This window comes from Festucalex cinctus, chromosome 21 (assembly GCF_051991245.1).
Source record: "Festucalex cinctus isolate MCC-2025b chromosome 21, RoL_Fcin_1.0, whole genome shotgun sequence".
Lineage (NCBI taxonomy): Eukaryota > Metazoa > Chordata > Actinopteri > Syngnathiformes > Syngnathidae > Festucalex > Festucalex cinctus.
In genome coordinates this window covers 4,772,831-4,795,964 of record NC_135431.1, presented here as the reverse complement: position 1 = coordinate 4,795,964, position 23,134 = coordinate 4,772,831, and the positions used below count along the sequence as shown (strand labels likewise).

The window sequence follows — 23,134 nt, the reverse complement described above, 5'->3', positions numbered from 1 at the left end:
CAAGAAATCACTTTCACCTGGTTGCAGACAGGACGAACATTTGTTTTGTCAACTGATCATGCCGGGCATTCCCAAATTAAAGCTACTTCACATAGAATTATCTTTTGGATGGAAAGCACCTCCACACGCGATTGCAGGTGGCCATGCTATAAGCTAGTAAGTTAGCAGTTGTATTAGCATTGTTGGGTTTTAACTTATCCCCCCCCCCCCCCCCCCCCCACGTTGCACTCACTAGCTGCAGATTTGAAAGGGGGCGTGTCAACTGACATGACAATGGTAGATTAGCAGAGCCAATATTTTGTAAAACCATTCAGTTTTTTGTCCATAAGTTTTAGCCCTTTTTTTATTGAATGAAGTGTCCCTTCATTAGTCAATGAAAATGCGTAACAATTTAGCCAGTTATTGTTCATTAGTGAGGGTTTTAATAGGGCTGCACGATATTGGAAAACCATGTGATATAGTTGCTGAATATAGCGATACCGATATTGGCACATTTAGCATGTACCTAAAGAAATTACATTTTTATTTAATGAAGAACATTTTCCATGCAGCAAAATAAGCCAACAATATATTATTTAATTGTAATTACCTCTCGATAATGTTCTGCTATTGGATGGTGGTGCACATTTTTAGCTGGTGGCTGACTGGACAAATTCAAATAAAAGCATAAAATTCCATTTAACGCTTACTGCATGTCTTTGCGGTATGCATATTCCATGGGCCAACATCAATATTTTTGGGATATATTGTGCAGCCCTAGATTTTATAGAGCCGTGAGAAATGTGTGCTGATGAGATTATCAACACTGGTAGACTTTCAGAGTGGTGCTTGTACCTCAAGGTGTGGCCGCTGGCAACCAGAGACGGAAAACTTGAGTGTCGTGGCCAACCTCGGATCGCTCGTTCTGCCCTCGCTTGCTTATTTGATTGGAGCGTCCATCTTGACTGGTTCCCCGGCCTGCAAAGCAAAATGCTTGACAATTGCGTGTGGTCAGAAAGTGACACAATTGAAGGAAAATCTCATTTATTTCAACAAGTGAAACTTGCAGTTGGCAGCAACAAAGACTCTTTGGGAACGCTGCGTATGAATATGTCGTCGTACGGTAATTGCCTCCGGAGTAACGAAGCCGTACATTTTGTTCTTCAGCCTGAAACGCAAAGAAAATTATTTTATCCAATATGATGGAGTCCTCCGTTTGCTTTCTTTACCTGGCTTTTTTTTTTTGCCTGCGCATCTCACTCGTCCTCCGATGTGTGCAGCTGCGGAAAAAGAAAAAAAAAAGATTAGAAATCGGTTGCGAGCAGGTCCCTTCGGCTTGTGCATGTACTCATTACCTTGGCCCAGGTCTTCTTGTGCGGCCTGATTGCTGAGACAGCCCTAAAACAGACAAAAACTATTAATATACTTTTCCCTCGAACCCTTCCTACACTGTGCAATCCAACTTCCAGCTTGCCATCCAACAACCAGCAAAAAAAAACAAATAAAACTGCTCAGGGCCCACACCTTGCAAACTCTTGTCTACAACAGCCATCACTTCCATTTCCACAACTCTGCTCATTGCAACAACAGAACGCACAACCGCCATCAGAAAAAGCTTTATTCAACTAAGGCATGCCACAGAGCTCCATATTCTGCCCCCTCCTGGGCACAATTCAGATGATCCCTTCAGTCCCAATACCAATAAATGTCATGTCAAGTCATCTTTGCTGTGTCACTTGGTTCCTAAATTTGATGGAGAAAGCAAACAGAAATCAGCATGAGTTGAGCTTCATGTTGTGTTTGTGCATATTATTACCTTCATGAGTCTTGCCGCTGCCTCTGCAACACAACAGCAAAACAATACCACAAGTAAATCTTGCCCAATATTAACGCCCACTCACTGTGGCCTGTGCTGATGGCAACGTCTCAAGTGAGACCGTCCGGCAGACGCTTCTGAGTTGCACGCTTCTTGGAACGGGGGGCGACAACTTCTGCCACTTTACAAATGCTCATCTGGAAAAAGTGAAATATTTTCTGCTTTGGTTTTTTGTGCTCGGTTGGAAGAAATGACATCTTTTGGGCCACGATGTGTCTTTTATTTTGCAATGAAAACCCGAAGAAGGTTACAGTAAACACTGAACAGCACCACTTCAAAAAAATAAAAGGACGCTCAAGAGTTACCAAGCATTGGACAACATGTGACACTTTAGGAAGATAGTATCCCAAAATACACAGTCAACGCGGTTAAATGGTTCGCAGATGTAAATATTTGTGTTTTGCGGTGGCCCAGGCTTGTCCTGACTTGAATTCCGTTGAGGGGACTAAAAGGTCAGGGGTGATGACTCTAGGCCGATTATCGGTGCCGATATTTGGCATTTTTGACAAATATCGTCATGGGCCTTTTTTTACGGATCTGAAGGCCATGAATCGGCCTCCTGTCTGTCCCGTTTGTTTGGACTGTGTTCCACGTGCCAGATTAGCGGAGACAAGATTTTACAAAGACGTTTTTGTCTATTTTGTTCATGAGCTAAAATGCCCACAAGATTCTTGTCCAGTTTTTATGAAGCAAAGGCCGTTTTGGTCTCACTTTCATTAGTCGGCAAAAAATGCATGCTGATTTAGTCTAGGAGTGTGGCAATAAATCGTGATACTTTGCCTCTCCATAGACTATCAATACGTCTACGCAAGTATCACGATGTTTGTAGTTGATATACAATCACTGTAATGGTTCCATTGTTGCTGACTTATTGAACAGTTACTTGGCGGGCAACAAAGGGGAGAGCCTCATAAGTGTGGGAAATGGACGCAAGTCTTCAGGTGAAGAAGACTCAGCATAGTTTTTTATTATATATTTATTTTTATTTATTAATCTTTATATATATTTATATATTATATGTATATTTGTACTATTTTTATTATATGTTTTTTTTATTGTTTATTATATGATGTATTTATATTTGTACTATTTTTATTATATGTTTTTTATTTTTATGATGTATATTATGTATTTATATTTTATTATATGCTTGTGTTTACCGTTATGCTATATTATTTATTTTTATATATGTATTTATATATTATATGTATTTTTTTATATATTTTTATTATATGAATTTTTATTTTTTGAAATTACCATTTATTGATATGTATTTCACTATTATTTTGTATTTTTGTAATTTCTACTTTTATGTATATTTTATAGTTGCTATAGAATTATGAATTATGTTTTTATTTTCTTATTGTTTGGTATTTATACCATTATATTTTTGTGAATTGTTTATTTGTATTATTTCAGTATTCGTTTCATCGGAGATTGTCGTGGATTTCTTACCTGAGCAATATATCGATAATGGCGGTATCGTCATATCGTGAGATGATCGTTATCGTGAGCCTTGTATATGACATATGGTGAGGTGGCCACAGGTTCCCACCCCTATAATTTAGTCCCAGTTATTGCTTATTAATGAAGGTTTAGTCCAGTGGAAAATGTGTTGACAGAATTATTTGTTTGCTTTTTGTTGGCAAAATTTGCTGCTGCCAATTCTGATTGCCTATATCGTAGATTAGATGGAATCAAAAAGTTGAAAGGTGCGGTTCGTGGTAGCGGACACGAGCCCCCTAATAGAAATTCCGTCTCACTTTATTGCTAGCATTTCACTGCCGGAGTGTACACGGGCTGCTCTAACATCTAATGCAGGTTTGAAGGGATACTTGACTCAACTTTCAACATTTTCAACAATGACAAGAAAATATTTTGCCTGTGATGAATGTAGTAACTTCATTTCCACCCCCCCATTAACAATTAATGCCTTTAAAAATTATTTCCCCCACTTTCTGCCGGCTGAAGATATCACCTGTGCTGGGGGGGAAGCAGGTAGCGACTAATCATGGCTCAGACCAAACCCAGAAAACAGCTGAGCCATGATTGGCTGTTACCAACTATCACCCCCCCCCCCCCCCACCCCCCACTTTATGTCGCCTGATGATGACATCACCTGTGCTGACGACGAAGGTAAGGACCAACCACGGCTCAGACCAAACCCAGAAAACAGCTGAGCCGTGATTGGCTGTTGCCCACTTCCGCAGCATGAGTGATTGTCATTTGCAGTCAACAGCAAGTGCAAAAAAAAAAAAAAAAAATGTTTTTCAAGGTGTTCATTGTTCATGACAAATCATGTTACCACATCAATTGCAAGCAAAATATCTACTTTTTGCTGCTGAAGGTGGCTCAATGAGTCAAGTGTCCCTTGAAGCCTTTTCGGGTGGGGGGGCCTGCGCAATCAGTTTTTCCCCTGTGGACAGTTCTCAAAATGGACAGCGGATACGGGTGGCCATTTTTTTTTCTTTCCCAAAAGACATTTAAGGCATAAAATGTAAGTTTCTGAATTTTTTTTAGGCCCCATGTGAAAACAATCATCCGATTGTCTTGTCTGGTGTTAAAACTTTTGGGCTTGGCTGACTATAACAGTTAATTTAAAATTAAGTGATTTTTTTAAAGATCTGTACTGTTGCTATTTTACAGGGATGGAAACCTGTGGCTACCTCACAATACGATATAGGATACAAGGCTTGCGATAACGATTATCTCACAATAAGGACGATTATCGCGCGATTATCGATACATTGCTCAGGTCATAAATCCACGATAACCTACCATAAAACTCATCATAAAATAATAAAATAAATATAATATGAATACATAATATATAAATATATAAAGTACAAAAAAATAAATAAAAATAAACATATATAATAAAATAAACTGATGAGTCTGCTTCGCCTGAAGACTTGCGTCCATTTCCCCACCACATTTATGAGGCGCTCCCCTAGTGGCCCACAAAGTAATATCTCAACAAGCCATGAACAATGCAGCCGTTACAGTGACTGTGTATTTAACTACAAATATCACGATACTTGTGTAGACGTGTCGATAATCTATCAGGAGACAAAGTATTACAATTTATCGCGGTATCGGTATAGCGCTGCGCTCCTATTTTATGTGCCCATATGGCTTTATAGATGCAACTTCAAATGGAGGTCCAAAGTTAAAAGCACGCATTGATGATAGCTGTACAAAAAAATCCCCAAAGTTTTGCACTGATTAAGGGGCTGAAGATACTTCACGTCGCCGATGAAAAAAGGTTGAGAACGACTATCAGAATGCCAGAAAATTATTTATTTTTTGACCCAGACAACAGGCCCTCCAAAATGACAGACAAATACGGGAGAAAAAATACCTAGACACCACAAACCTTTACCTGAACACTGTTCCTCTGGTGGTAGTATCACCTGCAACAAGCATAAACCCACTATGAAAAATATTGTCAACCAAACGTATTCACATCAAACAAGTGTTTGCTTAACTGAGGAAGACGCGGTCAAGTCTGTCGCCATCTTGCTGCGAGCCACGTGACCCATGCGTGGCACCTGTGACGCCACTCAGATTGGGTGCACCTGTCTTCGATTATCTCGACGCCCGAAAGCCAAAGTGTTCGTAAAACGAAGCCCGAACATCCACATATATTCCCAAATTGCGCACATTAAGCCTCAAAAACAAGCGTGACTCTCACTCTCTGTGAAATAAAAATTCGTATTAAATTAAATTCGGCCAGCGGGCGGTTGTGCCGCGACGACAAGTAGCTTCGAAGCGACGCCGCAGTCGGACACAAAACACCACTTTCAATTGTACACTTTCATGATAAACGTTTTATCGGCCGCCTGGACTCTCTGGAAGTTCGGCATGACGCACGTGCACAGCAAACGCTCACCTGCCTCCTGCGTTGTCGTCGGACATATGACGCTGGACCAAGCAGAAGCCGTTCCTCATTCCGGTTTATATAGCACTTTTTGGCGCGCTTCCGGTGTCACGTGACCATGGACTGTACCACTCGGGGAGGTTGGTTTATTTTCGGTTAACTGAGTCTTTTCTGCTGTTGCGCTGATGTCTTTGTACTTGAGCCTTGTTTATTGATTCTGTTGTGATGTGTGTTGCCAAATTTCACATTCCCCAACAGTTCTACACTTTGGACAGTCCAACGTGGGTGGCATTTTTGTGAATTATTGTCCAAGCTAAAGTGTTCAAAATGGATTGCTCCAGTACGTCACTCTTTCAGAATCAATGGAGGGAAAAAAAATACTGCCCTCAGGCTCCAGGTGGAGGAGTGGAGCCGTCACTTGCCTTTGGTGCCGGTTGGCGTGGGTTCGATCCTCCGCCTGGGAGAGGCCCACGCGTGTGAATGGGTATAAAAAAATAAAATAAAAAAATACTACCCTGTCTAGCCAAACCAATCCGTATATGATTCGTTCAATCAGTTTTTCCAAACTGAACGGGAAGTGGAAAAACGAAAAAACGGCTTGTTTTCTCAATATTAGTTCCAAACGAAAATGAAAAAAAAAACGGATAACGCCTCATTTTCCATTTTCCGATTTTGTGCACAAATGGAAAATGTAGAAAACGGATAACGCTTTGGACGTTTTTCCCCACTTTGGATATTTGACTTGACGCAAGTTGCGTGACCCGGAAGCGACTGTTTTGGCTGCGTAACACGTTGATTTGCCAACACGTATTCTTATTTACTTAGAATTGACTTATATTTGTTTTGTGAAATATTGCTTTTGGGTTTTATTTGTATTTTAATGTGTTGACGTGTTTCGTGCACTGAGCGAGAGAGAGAGGTGTAACGGAGCGAGCCTCGTTCAATTCTTCTGGCCTCAGTTACCCTCAAAAGCGTTGTAAATGAGTTATGCGAAATGGCCACTGGGTGGCAGTTGTGTGCCGTCAGCCTGCGGTGAGCAGTTAATTAAGTTTGAAAGGTTTCACCTGCTCAGGTAACACAGTTCGCGTCACTGTCGTTGTTTGACATGCCAAACGTGTGCTGCTCCATGTGTTCCTGTTGTTTGGATCTCAATCTAAGTTTGCTTTTGACGATTTTCTTGGGTTTCCATCACTGCTGTTGCTGTTCATCTGTTTGTGCATTATTTATTTAAATAGGATGTGACCTCTGAAGTGACTGTTGCAACTCTTTTAGCACTCTTGGTTTGTGGAATGAGGTGCGTTAATTGTCTTATTTAATGGATTGTAATGTCTGTTTTAATATTAGATTAAGTGTGTTTATTTCTAGGTAAAAATTAGTGGTGTATGTTTTTTTTTTTTTTTTTTTTTTTTTGGAAAGTGCTTATTTTGTATTGTTAAAGTTTGTTGAGTTAAGTAGTTTTTCGTTGTAAATTTGATATTGACCCTTTGCTTTCTTTCTGTTTCATAGTTTTCACTGCGTCTTAAAATAAACCACCCGTTCCAAACTCTCCACCACGCGTCATCATTGATGCCAAGGGCAGCTACAGATGTCTAAATGGTCCTTAGACGTCGAGGCTTAAAAAAACAAAAACAAAAAACAAAAAATCTACAAATGGTCTCAAAGTGAAAGATTTTTAGATGCCTGTTTAGATTACTTTTAGACGTCTAAAAAAGGTCCACAAATGGTCCAAGTTAATTATAAGTAAATAAAATACGTGTTGGCAAATCAATGTGTTGCTCAACCAAACAGTCGCTTCCGGATCACGCAACTTGGGTCAAGTCAAATATCCAAAGTGGGGAAAAAATCGCCCGTTATCCGTTTTCTCCATTTTCCACTTTGCAAGACAAAATGACAAATAGAGACAAAGTGTCTTTTTTTTTTTTTTTTTTTTTTTTTTGATAAACATTTATCAATTTTGTATTGTGTAAGTGCCTTTTTTCCACAAAAACAGAATGTGGGCAACAACTGCCCTTTCCCCTTCTTCTACATTTCAAATTTAAATGAAATAGATTTTTGGATATTAATATCGATTCATAAATGAAAATCTCGATTCTTTTATGAATCGTTTTTTTTTGCACACCCCTAATATATATATATTTTTTCCCCCAGTTTACGAGGTGGGGGGCTGGTATTGTTCAGGGAGCCGGGCCAAATGTGAAGGCGGTTCGGCCCGCGGGCCGTAGTTTGGGGACCCCTGCTATGCATGGTTGTTTAAAAAAATAAAGTGCCTTATCCATCCATTTTCTTGACCGCTTATTCCTCACAAGGGTCGCGGGGGGTGATGTAGCCTATCTCAGCTGGGGGGCACCCTGGACCAGTTGCCAGCCAATCGCAGAGTGCCTTGCTATACCTGCTTTTTTTTCTTCCTTTTTTGTTGTTAAAAAACAAAAAACGTATGGCCGTTTAAAAAAAAAAAAAAAAAGGCTTAAAGTAACTTAAGTTACTTTACAACTGCATGTAGGAGTGCCTCCCCAAGCACGATTTATTGCAGTTTAACTGTTGCGCTGTAAGATTCTCATAACAAAGTTGCTATCTTGAAAAATATTCACGATGTCGGAAACCGCATCCATAAACTAGCATTTTAGAAAGACGCAAGAAGTCGATGTTGAAGAGTGTAATGTAATTCTTTATCCCTTGTGTATTTTTGAAAAAAAAAAAAATGCATAAAGTCCACTTTAAGATTATCAATGGCTATGTAAACATACATTGCCATTTATACAGTTCATCAGTAACAGTACAAACCTTTTTTGTTACTGTGGGCTATTATTAAATAAAACATGCACTGAGTATTATCATATAGAATATTAAAAAATAACTTTGTTAAAGAATAATACAAAGTGCTCACTTTTTTTCCCCCACTTTGGCAGCATTAAAAAATACCTTTGATCAAACACATGACATCCAATACATGTTCAAATAACTGTTTTGAGGTCTGCAGCTAATAAAACAATTTACACATCTAATGTCTGGACGGAAGCAACTATGGAAAAAACTTATGTATGCGGTAAAGAGCTTAATTGTGAGCCTGCGTTAGTGAATTTTCTAGTTAATATAAATACAAACGACATAAAACTTTACAAAAATATTTCATTATTACATTTGTCACATTTTTTGACGATAAAAACGAAAACAGACATTTAAAAGAGACGTAATGTTCAGTTGCCACAATATTTCTGTAGTGTCCAATCATTTATCTCTCAAGCTACCTCAATTCTGAGCATGCGCATTGAAAGAAAACAATGCAAATACGTGGACCGGTTCCTAAAAACACTGACAAGGAAAACACATTGCAACAAAGTAGCATTGTTCAAAGGAATAAAGTCATATTTGTTGGAGAGTCATAATAAATATTAAGAGGATTAAGTCTTAATTTTAGCAAGTGCCAAAATTCCCAAACCTAGAAACACTCAATTGCTCATATTGGCTAACACGTTGACGTGCTAAAATGACTTTTTTGGGGGGTGAAATGTATAAATGCTTTTTTTTTTTTGCATAGCAATGGTGAAATCCTCTCCAGCAGCGCCACTTTTCCATGGTCCGCCTGTTGCCTTGTAAGCATAAAATGAAGTCCCTGCCAACTTCAACCTCGCCATCTCGCTTCAGTACCATGCACGCGGAACAGCGATCCACTTGTCCAGCGCGGCTGCGGCGGCAGGCTCAGCCGTGGCCCACGTAGTGGCTGTAGCATTCGGAGATGTTCTTCCTCAGCTCGTCGATGCCTCGCCGCAGCTGGCCGACCTCCAGCAGCTTCAACGGGACTCCGTCTTCCCGCGCGGCCCCGCACTCGCTCTCCTCTGCGGACAAGTTCAGCGCTGCGCGGAAACATGCGACAAGTTACGGCTTCTTTTCCGGAGGGATCGTATACGGAATGCATACGGAAGTGTATTGCTTTTATTGTTTTTCTGACTAATTTTTTGGGGAGCTTTGCTTTTTTAAATTTTTTTTTTAAATATTATTTATATATATATTTAATAATCTATAATATTTTCTAAATATTTTTTCTGTCTAAAAAAATATCTAAAAAAGAACGAGGACAATTATTCGGGAAAAACAAGAGGAAAAATTAATCAGAAAAACAGGAGAAAAAAATATTCAAAAAAAAAACAAAACAGAAAAAAACATTTATTATGGGAGTAACAAGATGGCCGCCCTGTGACTTTTCAACGGCTTGCACTGGCGTGTATTGGCTATCGGCAATCCAGCCATATACAGAGGTCAGTGGTCTGCAACAAGTAAAAAAAAAAAAAAAACAAAAAAAAAAAACAGAAAAACAGAAGCTGGTGCTCTGTTTTTTGGAATAATTTGTTTTCCTATTTTCCGGAATTTCTTTTTTTTTTCTGTTTTTTTTTTTTTTTTTTTTAATAATAATTCTTTTTCTCCTGTTTTTCTGAATAATTTATCCTCCTGTTATTCTAAATAATTTTTTCCCTGTTTTTCTTTTTTTTTTATGTCAGAAAAAAATAGTCAGGAAAAAAAATACTCAAAAAAAAACAAAGCTCTCCAAAAAAATTCATCAGAAAACTTTTTTTTTTTTTTTCCCAAGTGAAACCAAGGAAAAAAAAAAAAAGTTGGACCGTCTTTGAGTTCATTCAAAGTGCGTCTGCAAAAATTAGCTTGAGCTCCCCTTTCCCTGAATCAACATGTTTATCAAAAAATTTGTGCAATCTGCATACGAAAAAAAGTGAGATTTTACCGTCAGTGATGAAATCATGTTAGTCATAAAGAGTAACTTTGGTGTGTCCGCTTAATTCTTTAGCATTGTGTCAGAGGTGCTAACATGAGCCAAACAAAACAGTTAAAAAAAAATCCCCATGAACGCTAATTCTTATATTTCCAAACAAGTTTTGATGCTGGATATCCACGTACATGTCATGCCCAGCAGCAGAGACAAGTTGAGCTCCTTCCCTTGCGCTCTCTGCACCAGGATGCTGCGGAGCGCCTGCAGGTCCAGCAGACACAGGGAGAGCTCCTTGAACAGTTGCCCCACTTGCGGCATCTCCACGTTGGCCACAGGGTGCCGCTGCAGCCAGTTATCCACCTGTGAACGCACATCGAGCGCGTTAAGTCTAAGCTGCGGCTAATCCGGGATGAACTTTGACACTTTTAATATGTGGTAGTTTAGTCTTCAAGCTGGCATTGGCATATTTCATGGGCTTCTGTCATATCTAAAATAAATGAAGATCTGGAATAAACAAAACATTGAGAAGAAATGAGTTGAATTGAAACCTGTGCCAAGGTTGTCGAGTCGACGGCGGGATCTGATTGGTTGTCGGGAGGGTGCAACTGTTGTGAAAGGTTTCTTCCTTTCTGGAGTCTGGTGCTTGTCACCTAGCAACATACAGTAGGCATGAGTCTGTTTATAAATATAAATTTGAGGCATGCGCGTCACTCCAATAAAAGTACGATTCGATACATATCTCAATGTATTTTAAAGATTGAATGCATCTTTTTAAATCATGTTGCACAATTTCCCGTATTTTGTCGCAATTAATGGCATTTTTCCCAACTTCTATTTTCTATTAAGCTCGTGACAATTTCTTGAGTAAAATATTGTAATTAACTCATTTGTTCCCAATAAAACGTATAAATATGTTTTTTTAATGTGCTAAGTGTCCCAAAGACGTATTTATACGTTTTTTTTTTTTATGCTAGAGCATACAGAAGGCTTTGATGCAGCCTCACAACTGCAAAGAACGATTGCAGAAATGGTAGTTATTACACAAACGGCCAGCAGGTGGCAGCAGAGCAAAGCAAAAAAAAGCTCAATTACTGACAATTTTGAATAGATTTGTGAACTGATGAAACTTAGCTCTCTTCTAATGCTAATTGCTGCAAAACGGTAACAGAGAGAAACATACTTTTTTTCTTTTGATAGGTTCCATGCTTTTATAGCAATTGAACACAATATTCTGTGGGCCTTGCAAAATCAGTGAAAATCCAGTAAAACAGCCGGGAGCGAACGGGATTGCGAAATGTGAAAATGGCCGGGAGTGAATGAGTTAATCACCATTTTTATTACGACTTTGATGATCCTTACCTTCAGTTGTGCGTTGAGTCTCTCAATCTGCCCTTTCTGACGCTCAATGAGCTGATGGCGAGCGAAGACAGCGCGTTAAAGGCCGCAATCGTGCCACATTTGAACATATTCAACTGTTCCGCTCCAACGTGTACCTTGCCGCTTTGGTCTTGTTTCTCCAAAAGTTGAGAGTTTTCCGCCTCCAGATGCTTCAGGTCCAACCTGACGCCATCCGCCAAACACCTCTGCACCTTCTGCTGCAAACTTTAAACGGCAAAAGCGCAATGGCGTACCTTCCTTGTTATTGTGGATTGTAATTATACTAATTTTTTAGCTAATCGTGTACAGATTCTATGAATTGTATGAAAGAAAATAGTACCTGTGTACAGTAGCAATCAGCTCCTTCTCTCTCCTGGCTTGCGTCTCAATTTTGCCGTCTTTCTCCTTCAGCAGAGCGCAGCTGCCGTCCAGTTTTTTTCCCAAGTGAGACACCGTTTTTTCCAGATCTTTCGCTCTCACCTGCGCTTCTTCCAGCTGAGCAAACGCAAAACAAAAAACGCGCAATGTCAATTTGAGAATCAATTACGCAAAACTCATTTTACTGCATCAATTTCTCAGAATTTTTTGGGGGATACATTGAGTCATTTTAAACTTGACAATTTAGGTCATTGAATTGCTAGATTTGGAGTTTTGAAAAATGCATTTCGAAAAGGAAATATAAAAAAATAACAAAAAAACAATTTAACAGTTTAATTATTCTAGCAAGACACCATTAAACTTAAAAAAAAAAAATAATAATAATACACACTAAAAACAAAACAAAAAACTTACATATAGTACAGTACGTGAATATGAAGTCATGGACCAGTGACAATATTTCCTTATTTTGAAGGTTCATTTGTGTGTGCGTGTACCTGCACGGCCTGGACTTGCACCTCGGCCAGCGTGGGCAGGTCAGCAAGGTACTTCTCCAGAGTTTCGATGCGTTGCTGCTTTTCATGATTCTGTTCGCTCTCCCTCTGACATTTCTTCTTCAGACTGCTGATGTAGCGATCCCTTGTCTTGATCTGATCACAGAAACATATTCGGGAGAATTGATGGAAGCATACCGGCGTTGCCCGGCTCGCATTTGTTTGCAACACAACAGCATAGGGATGTAACGATAAGCGCAATATTGTGATATTGTGATATTAAAACTGCCACAATATCGTTGTCGTCATGTTCACGATATTTAAATGCCACACATTTGTGGAAAAAAAAAAGTCAGTTTGGCTACCACTTGTGCAGTTCTAGCACCCTCTGGTGGCTAGTTTTTTAGTGCAATTTAATTTTCATTAGGGATGTTTTGGCCCTTCTATGTTTAAAATCTACACTTAATTGTCAGATGAAGGTGAACATAATACGCTGTGAAGCCTGTGGAGGAACTCAATGTGTGCGTGCATTAACAACATAACATAATAATAATAATAACATAACATTGATGTTATGTACAAAAGCACAACATTGTATTTTTTTTGTATGAGCTCATTTTTTTTTACATAGTGACCTTTTTTAAATATCGCCAACCTCCACACAGTATTGTGCTAATTATTGTATTGTGAGCTTCATATCGTGATATCATCGTATCGTGCCGCTTGGATATTGTTGCATCCCTGCAACAGCATAGAAAACAGCTTTTGTGTTTCGTTCACTCTTGTACTGAACGTGTACCTTTTCTTCCAGTTTCCTGAGGTCTTCCGTGTACTTTTGAGTGGCTTGCTTGTACAACTCATTGAGATGAAGTACTTCCAGTTCGGACACTGCCACCTTCCTGCTGAGTTCTTCGTCGCAACACAATCGGTCAGATGGCACTTCCTTCACTGACTCCTATTGGATTTGGCGACCTCAAGTGTTAGCACAAAGCGCAAATCCACGTGACATCACATTTACCTTCATTTTCAGGATTTGGGGGTCTTCAAACCACTTCTGACTATGTAGCACCTGCTGGGCTCTCAGCTCATTTTCTCGAATGCGGGCGTGGAGCTGCAGGATCTGTTGCTTTTGTCTGAAAGACAACGAACCTTTACTCTCATGATGTTCACCTACAGAGTACGACTGGCATGTTGCCGAATGAGGACGAGCAGAATAGAAGATACGATGCATGGAAAGTGGTCAGACGCATTTTTTTTTTTTTTTTACAAAAAAACATTTTATTATAGTTAGTGAAATCTCACATTTTTTTCAATAGTTTTTTTCCCCCCCAAAATATATTTATTGTTTTTTTTTTGTTTTTTTAATAGATGCAGACACAATAAACATGCACACACACAAAAAAACAACAACAACAACAACATGGCCCAAAAAAAAAAAAAAAAGAATACTTGCATTCCAAAAACAAAAATTAGTGTTTCAAAATACAAATGCTCTCTTGACAATAGAAGACGCGTCATTTTCGGGTAGTGACTATTCTAATGTGTTACTTTTCCCACACAAGCAATCAGACTACATTTACTCCTCAAACATCACTAATCATTACTTAGTTCATGGAATAGAATAGTTTCATCAGTTTGTGTGACAGAGTGATATCCAAAGAGGCCAGAATAACCTCCAAAGAAATTCAAGGTTAACTCAAAAGGTCAGTGTCGGATTACACGATTTCGCCACCATTTGAGCCAGATTGGACTTCGTGGGAGGCCGTTGAAAGCAAATCATAAAAAAAAAAGTAAGACTGGAATTTGTAAAATCAATGGTTTCGTGGTCATCTCCCACGATACTGGATTCTTGAGTGGCCATGATTTTCTTTTCTTTGTAAATTTAACCAATAAAACTTACTTAAATAAGTTACTTTTTAAAGCAAGTAACCAGTTACGTAACTTAAGTTACTTTTCAAGGTAACTGTGGCAACACTGGTCACGACTTACCTATCGATCTCCAGTTCTCTTTGTCTCAGCATTCCCTCTTTAACCTTCGCCAGAGTGTTGACAAAATGTGACGTCCCCTGCAGCATCTGCAAATGAATAATAATGATAATAATGATAATAATAATAATAATACAGTCAAACCACAATTTTCGATCAAATCGGTTTTCGACCAGAAAATTCGAGAATTTGATGTCTCAGAACTCGTCCAGAAAAATCGTCTCTCGACCAAACTGAAAAAATGCCGAGCGTACCTGAACGCGACTCACTCGGGAGCCGAGCTAACTCGAATGCACAGGATGCTTCCGCCGCAGCACACTCGCGGTCAAAGTTACGTTTGGAGAAGACCTGCTCATTGCTATTTACGCAAATCTGACTGTTTTTCTTTTTTTTTTTTTTGTATTAGCCCCTAATCATGGGTTCAAAGAAAGCAAGTGCATTTTGTTTTTTTCCATCATTTTAGATCGGATATCTTCTATTAAAATAAAACAGTGTCTATTTCTACTAGGGGTGTGAATTGCCTAGTACCTGACGATTCGATTCGTATCACGATTCACAGGTCACGATTCGATTCGATACCGATTAATCCCGATACGAATTTATAAGTCGATTGTTGCGATTTTTTTTTCATTCAAATTTAGAAAATACTAATCAGTACGCTTGAAGAGTGTCAGATTTATATGAAAATGTATTATTTATTTATCTGAAATTTCAGTCTTATAGAGGTTGTAATCTGTTTCATGTTTGAACAGCATTAAAATAAAATATTAAGGCTTAATGTTCCGTTCATATAACATTCTTCCATGCTCAAGGTGTGAATCCTAACCCGAAGTCAGACGTTTTGTTGAATATTTTTCCATTAAAAATGGAAGTTTAAAAATCGATTCACACACAAAAAAAAAAAAAAAAAAAAAGCTCGTAAAAAAATAAATAAATAAATAATCGATTATTTTTTTTTATTGAATCGATTCGAGAATCGCGCGATGTAGTATTGCGATATATCGCCGAATCGATTTTTTTTAACACCCCTAATTTCTACCCTTTTCTATTTAAGGTAAACAGCGCAATGTATGGTGTAAAATAGTAAAAAAAAAAAAAAAAAAAAAAAAAAAACTTGGAAAAAGTTTTTTAGACTTGGAACGGATTCAAACTATTTACATTAATTATAATGGGAAAAATTGCTTCGGATTTCGAACTATTCTCTTTTAGAACAGCCTTATGGAACGGATTATGTTCGAAAACCGAGGTTTGACTGTAATTCACATTGTCCGCTCGAGGCGATAAGGAAAATGATCTCCAATAATATTTAATTGAAGCCGGTGTGCAATTGCTCTTACCTGGTTAATGCCTTGTTCAAGCGACGATCCATCTCCAGCACAGACTTTGGGTTCGGTCCCAACAACGTGGCCAAGTTCTCCTCCATGCTCTGCTTTCGAGTTGTACTCCATCTGCTCTGTCAGCCACATTTGCGTGCGGACGGCTGGCTGAATCGGGGACTCTCTGTCAACCGGGTGGCCAAGTGGCGAGTCTGCCAGCTTGGATAAACTGAGGCCGTAAACCGGACCCCCTCGCAGGGCCACCTTAGCTTCGGCTAAACTCCTGTAGTTCATGTCCAAACTGCTGTGTTTGATGGGTGAAGAGAGAGTTGAGGCCAGTGACAGGTCGGTTTCCAAACCAGATCTGCTACTCGGTTTGCTCCAGTAGCAAGGACCTGCACCAGGAGAGCGTTGCAATAGGCTGGGACAGAGCAAGGAGGACGATACGGGTAAATACAGGTCCCTATTTAGAGCACGGGTTTCTTTTCTGTAGCCATAGAGCAGACCCCTGTCCAGGGAGCCGTGTGAGTCCGTACTGTGTTGGTGGACTGACGTCTTCCTGGAGTTCTTTTCAACACCAGACGACAGCTTGGTGAGAGACGACCACCTCCGGATGGGCTGCTGGTCCTGCGTGTCAACACCGGTTTGTGCACCAAGGGGAGACGTGACCGGAGGGGTCAGCTGGCAAGACTTGGTCCAAAGGCCCGCGCTGCTGGCTGAGCTCGTCATTCTCAGACTGGCGCATGACGACGTGGACGGCGACGGCTTGACGTGGACGACGGGGGCGCCGCCGCCAAATCCATCCTCCTGACTGGAGTGACGTCGGGAAAGCGGCTGGAGGGATGAAGGCGTGGTGCTTGAACAGGAGTCGTCTTCAGGATGTACACAGAGGAAAGAATATTAATGTGATATTAAAATTGCTTCAATAAATCGTCGTCGCTATGTCACAATATTAAATGCAGCACATCCGTTAACCAGGTCAGGTTGATTTCCATTTGTGCAGTTCTAGCACCCTCTGGTGGCTAGTTTTTTTTGTGCAGTTTAATTTTCACAATGCATGTTTTGGCCCTTCTATGTTTAAAGAATTGGAGGAACTCAATGTGTGTTTGCATTAGCAAGTAAGTGCCTCAATATTAAGTGTTATTAGATTGTTTATAAGCATTGCTGTAATGTACAAAAGCACAATATTATGTTTTTTCTTCTATGAGCCCATTTTTTTACAATTCAGTATCACCAACCTCCCCACAATATCATGATAATTATTGGATTGTGACCTTCATATAGTGATATCATATCACGATGTTTCTTAATAATGCACATATAGATTATCAAGCATGTATTTCATATTAGTACTGAACAATCTTGAAAACGAATTTAATTGCAATTTTCCCGACTCATTGTCATGGTTGTGATTTTATATGCGATTTTTTTTTTCAAGGTCGACCTATGTACTTCATTAACAAATACAAGCGAGAGATTAAACTGCAACTATAAACAATTAACAATATCAAATTTATTATACATTAACGTTGTATGGTCTTTTCGGTTAGGCTTATAGGGAATGAAATACAAGTAAAAATTATTGCAACGACAAGGTCAATTTATTTAATTCAATCTCCGGTGTAATAACCTTATTAATTGATTGATTGATTGAAATTGTATTTTTATTTTTATTATTATTATTATTATTAATTCAATCTCTGGTGTAATAACCTTATTTATTTATTGATTGAATGTTTACTTGTTATTTTATTTTTATTATTATTAATTAAATCTCTGGTGTTAAAACCTTATTTATTGATTGATTTTTTTATTTCATTATCTGTTCTTATTGCTGCTGGAAATGTAAATTCCCCAGAGGGAGCCATCCCAATGGGATCAATAACGTCAACTTTTTCTGCACATCGTATATACAGTTAAACTAAATCGTAAACTATGGCGGAAATGGTACTTTTATTTTCCTGGCTTACTAAAATTGCTTCAACTATCATTCAATGCTTCCAACTTAGTTGGAACAGTTTGGGGAAGGCCTTTTACCAATTTAAAAAAAAAAAAAAAAAAAGACTGTCTATGTACAGTACAAAGCAAGGCTCATAAAGACATGCTTGGATGAAACTTTAGCGCCGTGACCTGAGCGTCACCCTACCTTCCACGCTATCAGAGCAGTAGGTACCAATGCCTGTGTCGCCACTGTCTGACACTGCGCTGTGCCTACGTCCAAAGATGCCGTTCCCAGGTCCAGGCTGTTTGCTGTGCCAGGATGATTCATGGCTGGGGACCCACCCAGGAGAGCCTCCGCTACTTGAACCTTAAAACGGACATAAAAAAAAAATTGAAGTAGCAGTAATGGTCCAAAATTATTTAGGACGAGTCGTGATGCAAGCATATTTTTTAAATGCCATCCATACACCCATTTTGTATAACGTTTGTCCTCATTAAGTTGAGCTGTAGTCTGTCTCAGCTGACTTTGGCCAAAAGACAGACATATAAACAAACATTCACACTTATATTCACACCTATGGTCAATTAGCCATTTCTTTGTCGAAATTTGTTTGATGAAGATTGAGCATCCCACATGAATTGAATCATTTATATTTAAATATTAGGTGCATGCAGGTGTGCACTGGCTTCCATTTTGAGGATGAACATAACTTTCTTCTTTTTAAAAATTCTATCAATGTAAAAGACCCCATAAACATTTCATACATGTCAAACGTATAAAAACTGAGACCAAGATAAATGTTGCAGCCTGTAGACCACAATTGGAAATATATTTTAGAGGTTAAGTAAAAAATAAACCACCTAGATGTAGCTCGAAACTGGCTTCTCTTCGCCTCGCAACGTTTTCGTGCGGTTTTGCTAACGCAGTGACGTCATTTGTAGTCGCCTGTTTTTCGTCGCACTTCGGCCTTTTAAATCCAACAAACGTCGGCCACTACACATCTATCGACAAACAATTCACAATATCATGACACATTCAGTCACATAACAATAATAAAGCTCACCTGTTTTATTAGAATCGTAACCATCGTCAAGCTCAGCCCTGTTCCACATTGGCAGCGGTTAATACGTTTTACATAACAGTCGGAAAACAGATCAGCTTTGCGGTCGGAAAGGAAAAAACCTCAATGGAATAACGGTGGCCAGTGAGGGATTTAAACGCTATTATTATACTATTTGTGACATTTTACCACGATACAGTAGCTGTAGTGCCTTAACTAAATGTTTCTTGTCTCGAGACATTTTCAAGTAACGGTCTCCTTTCTCAACTTACACACGATGACTTCCGGAGTGGAAGTGACGTCATGAACTGAGAGGTGGCGCATCTGGTACAATCAATACAAAAATACCAAAAATGTAATAAACGTGCAACTATGCCACATATCATCTGGAGTATTTACAATAGGTTATCCCATTTATATGACACAAACTTAAAACAAATAAAATAAAATACATCAAACTCATAATTAATACTGATTATTAAAAATATTAATATTTGCAGAATGATCGCTACAGGGTAGTCCGGTTCCAAAAGCATGCATTTGAAGGTTAAATCGTACCATCAGCTGGGATAGGTGCCAAAAAGCAAGGACAGACAATATTAATTACAGGTGATGCAAAGAGAATAGCTGTGATCATAAAATGCTGAATTAAGTGTAATTCAGCATTTTAAGGACCTTATATAAATATTCCAAATTTCTAAAAACATGAATCAGAAAAAATGCGGAAATTATAGTGCGTACTAGATGTCTCATAATTTGTATAAATAAAGTCGGAGCCGAGCTTATTTTGTATGTATTTTATTATTTCTTTCTCCAAATTAGCCATCAAACTCCAGGATTTTTTTTTTTATTGTTATTGTTTTGGTAATATAAAAAATACAACTGACACTTTATATTGTAGTTTAGTTTATTTGTGGGCCATTTTGCATAAGTATAGCGCCGTATACAGTATCAAACAAATGGTTTCAGTAAAAAAAAAAAACTTGCAAGCAACAAACGCACACTTCCACCGTGTCACACAAAGACACATTGTATAAAACAATAATGCAAATAAAACAAAAATAAAACCCTGAGTGACATTATCATCTCAAAATAGTGCTGCAAAAAGGGATACAGTACTTTACTTATTTAGCCATTTTTGGCAGTCAAACATGAATATTTTGCCTATAATAAATTTGATATTTTCATTATTTTTCATGTACAATTAGTACCTTTAAAAACACATTTTGCAACTTGCTGTCGGCTGAAAATGACATCACAAGGGCTCAGGTAACCAATCACAGCTCAGCTGTTTTCTAGGTTTGGTCATGTGACCTTCACAAGCTGAGCTGTGATTGGTTACCTGAGCCCTTGTGATGTCATTTTCAGCCGACAGCAAGTTGCAAAATGTGTTTTTAAATGGTACTAATTGTACGTGAAAAATAATGAAAATATCGACTTTATTACAGGCAAAATATTAACTTTTTATTGCTATAATGGGCTAAATAAGTATCACTACTTTATTGTGCACAATTTAGACCCTCCTTTTTATAATGTGGAACCTCTCTGGACACCTTTCCTATGCCTCATCGTTAATACCATCAGATGGAACATTTCAATGATGTTGAGCATGACTGAGAAAACCGCCATCGCCAACATAAAGACGATGAACACGTTTTTTTCCGTCGGACGACTGATGAAGCAGTTTGTTTCGGTCTGGCAGCTTCCGCCTTGAAACGTAACCTTGTCAGGCATGAAAATGGAGCCGTAGATGAAGTACTGGCCTACAACAAAGGCCACTTCCAGCAAGATCTTGAACAGAAGCTGCATCATGTAGCTGACCAGCAGGAAGCCTTTCAGCTTCACCTTGCCATGTTCATCAGAATATTTGGGTGATTTGATCATCCGATTCGGGTCGCGTTTTTGCTCCAGGTGTCTCCTGAGCTTATTCTCTTTGCGAATGACAAGCAGGACGTGGCCCAGATAGATGAACGTCGGCGTGGACACAATGAGGATCTGGAGCACCCAGAAGCGCGTGTGAGATATGGGGAAGGACGCGTCATAGCAAGCATTCCTGCAGCCTGGGCTGTGCGTGTTGCAGTCCATGTTTGCTTGTTCGTCTCCCCATATTCGGTCCACGCCGGCCGCCAGAATGAAGATCCTGAAGATGAAAAGAACGCTCATCCAGACCTTGCCAAATATCGTCGAGTACGATTCCACTTTGTCCAAAATCTCCGACACAAAGGACCACTCCCCCATGATGGCCGACGGTCTCTCGCAGGGCTGTGGGAGAAAATGCAAGAAGTTAGAACAGGCGGTGTCCAAACTTTTTTCCTTCGAGGGCCGCATACAGTATAATCGAAGGACGCTGGGGCCATTTTGAAATTTTCTGACTTTATTAACTCATTCACTCCCAGCCATTTTCACAGAAGCAATCCCGTTCGCTCCCGACTGTTTTAATGGATTTTGACTGATTTTGCAAGGCCCACAGAATATTGTGTTCAATTGCTATAAAAGCATGGAACCTACCAAAAGAAAGATTAAAGTCTCTTCTTTCATCAGGGAAAAAAAAAAAAGTATGTTTCTATCTGTTTCCGTTCTGCAGCAATTAGCATTAGAAGAGAGCTAAGTTTCATCAATTTTCACAAATCTATTTAAAATTCAAAGTAATTAAGCTTTTTTTCTAGATGGCCCTGGTTGATCTCCTTTGCTCTGCTGCCACCTGCTGGCCATTTGCGTAATAACTACCATTTCTGCAACCGTTCTTTGCAGTTGAGAGACTGCATCAAAGCCTTCTGTATGCTCTAGCATAAAAAAAACAAAACAAAAAAACGTATAAATACGTCTTTGGGACACTTATAACATAAAACAAAACAAAACGTATTTACACATTATTGGGAGCAAATTAGTTAACCACGCTAAAGCGAATGAGTCGATTAATAATGCACTATAGTTTAGCTACTTATTTTTAAACAGGACAGTTTGGAATTTTTCTTGATTTTGAGGTGGCCCACACCCCCGTATTCCCACAAAATAGATCCGCCCCATCTCTGAACCAATCTCCACATTCAGAATCAAAAGTAGAGTAGTCGGTAATAAAATGACAAATTTTAAAATCACTTGAGGATCTTCGTTAACCCCTCCGTGAGCCGGCACCTTAACGTGGTGGAGGGGTTTGCGTGTCGCAATGATCCTAGGAGCTATGTTGTCTGGGGCTTTATGCCCCTGGCAGGGTCACCCATGGCAAACAGGTCCTAGGTGAGGGGCCAGACTAAGAACGGCTCAGAAGACCCCTATGATGAGAAAAAATTTTGGAGACGCGTTTCCCTCGCCCGGACGCGGGTCACCGGGGCCCCCCTCTGGAGCCAGGCCTGGAGGCGGGGCTCGCTGGCGAGCGCCTGGTGGCCGGGCCTGCACCCATGGGGCCCGGCCGGGCACAGCCCGAAGGGGCAACGTGGGTCCCTCTTCCCACGGGCTCACCACCGGTGGGAGGGGCCAAAGGGGTCGGGTGCAGTGTGGGCTGGGTGGCGGCCAAGGGAGGAGACCTTGGCGGACCGACCCCCGGCTACAGAAGCTGGCTCTTGGGACATGGAATGTCACCGCTCTGGCAGGGAAGGAGCCCGAGCTGGTGTGCGAGGCCGAGAAGTTCCGACTAGACATAGTCGGACTCGCCTCCACACACGGCTTGGGCTCTGGTACCAGTCCTCTTGAGAGGGGTTGGACTCTCTTCCACTCTGGAGTTGCCCACGGTGTGAGGCGCAGAGCAGGTGTGGGCATACTTATTGCCCCCCGGCTCGGCGCCTGTACGTTGGGGTTTACCCCGGTGGACGAGAGGGTAGCCTCCCTCCGCCTTCGGGTGGGGGCACGGGTCCTGACTGTTGTTTGTGCATATGCACCAAACAGCAGCTCAGAGTACCCACCCTTCTTGGAGTCCGTGGAGGGTGTGCTGGAGAGCGCTCCCTCTGGGGACTCCCTCGTCCTGCTGGGGGACTTCAACGCTCACGTGGGGAATGACAGTGAGACCTGGAGGGGCGTGATTGGGAGGAACGGCCCCCCTGATCGGAACCCGAGCGGTGTTCTGTTATTGGACTTCTGTGCTCGTCACGGTTTGTCCATAACGAACACCATGTTCAAGCATAAGGGTGTCCAT

At 40.0% G+C, this 23,134-nt stretch overlaps 3 protein-coding genes across 13 annotated transcripts in view; all 3 read right to left on the bottom strand.

Annotated features, from left to right (window-relative positions):
• LOC144010435 (uncharacterized) overlaps positions 1–6,215 on the bottom strand; it is a 34,745-nt gene extending 28,530 nt beyond the window's left edge. For 3 of the 9 annotated variants that reach the window (XR_013281213.1, XR_013281215.1, XR_013281214.1), the window contains exons 1-6: positions 5,344–6,215; positions 5,238–5,268; positions 1,335–1,992; positions 1,209–1,259; positions 1,047–1,147; positions 835–957 (exon numbers count right to left, since the gene is read on the bottom strand). Coding sequence is in view for 2 of the 9 variants with exons in the window: in XM_077510763.1 (XP_077366889.1) it covers positions 835–957; positions 1,133–1,147; positions 1,209–1,234 (164 nt within the window). In the remaining 7 variants the exon portion in view is untranslated. Of the gene's footprint in view, positions 1–211; positions 958–1,046; positions 1,148–1,208; positions 1,260–1,334; positions 1,993–5,237; positions 5,269–5,338 lie in introns of those variants that run through there. The other 6 variants (XM_077510763.1, XM_077510764.1, XR_013281217.1 and 3 more) reach the window with 6 other exon arrangements.
• Positions 6,216–8,379: 2,164 nt separating this feature from the next.
• cep85l (centrosomal protein 85L) lies at positions 8,380–19,334 on the bottom strand. 2 transcript variants are annotated; one of them, XM_077511206.1, is made up of 13 exons: positions 19,278–19,334; positions 18,150–18,311; positions 16,025–16,875; positions 14,691–14,776; positions 13,720–13,834; positions 13,501–13,656; positions 12,705–12,857; positions 12,170–12,324; positions 11,946–12,054; positions 11,812–11,862; positions 11,001–11,102; positions 10,641–10,812; positions 8,380–9,586 (listed from the first exon to the last, which is right to left on the bottom strand). In XM_077511206.1, exons 1-13 carry the CDS (start codon positions 19,327–19,329, stop codon positions 9,432–9,434), a joined length of 2,319 nt encoding a protein of 772 aa, XP_077367332.1. In that variant the 5' UTR covers positions 19,330–19,334; the 3' UTR covers positions 8,380–9,431. The 2 variants fall into 2 exon arrangements, with proteins under 2 accessions (XP_077367332.1, XP_077367333.1); XM_077511207.1 differs by having other exon boundaries at positions 19,009–19,315.
• Positions 19,335–20,458: 1,124 nt separating this feature from the next.
• Positions 20,459–23,134, bottom strand: part of LOC144010547 (gap junction Cx32.2 protein-like) — a 74,187-nt gene continuing 71,511 nt past the window's right edge. For both annotated transcript variants that reach the window (XM_077510902.1, XM_077510903.1), the window contains one exon: positions 20,459–21,267. In XM_077510902.1, coding sequence (XP_077367028.1) covers positions 20,533–21,267 — 735 coding nt within the window. In that variant the 3' untranslated portion in view covers positions 20,459–20,532. The remainder of the gene's footprint in view (positions 21,268–23,134) is intronic.

Bases quoted from the DNA above. Each gene is read 5' to 3' on its own strand.
- cep85l (XM_077511206.1), bottom strand. From the start codon at position 19,329: ATGCGCCACCTCTCAGTTCATGACGTCACTTCCACTCCGGAAGTCATC. The intron at 14,777-16,024 runs GTAAGAGCAATT...ATTCATTTGCAG, and splicing joins TTGAACAAGGCATTAACCAG to ATGCTGCAGGGGACGTCACA. The intron at 9,587-10,640 runs GTACGTGGATAT...GTTTCCGCGCAG, and splicing joins TCTGCTGCTGGGCATGACAT to CGCTGAACTTGTCCGCAGAG.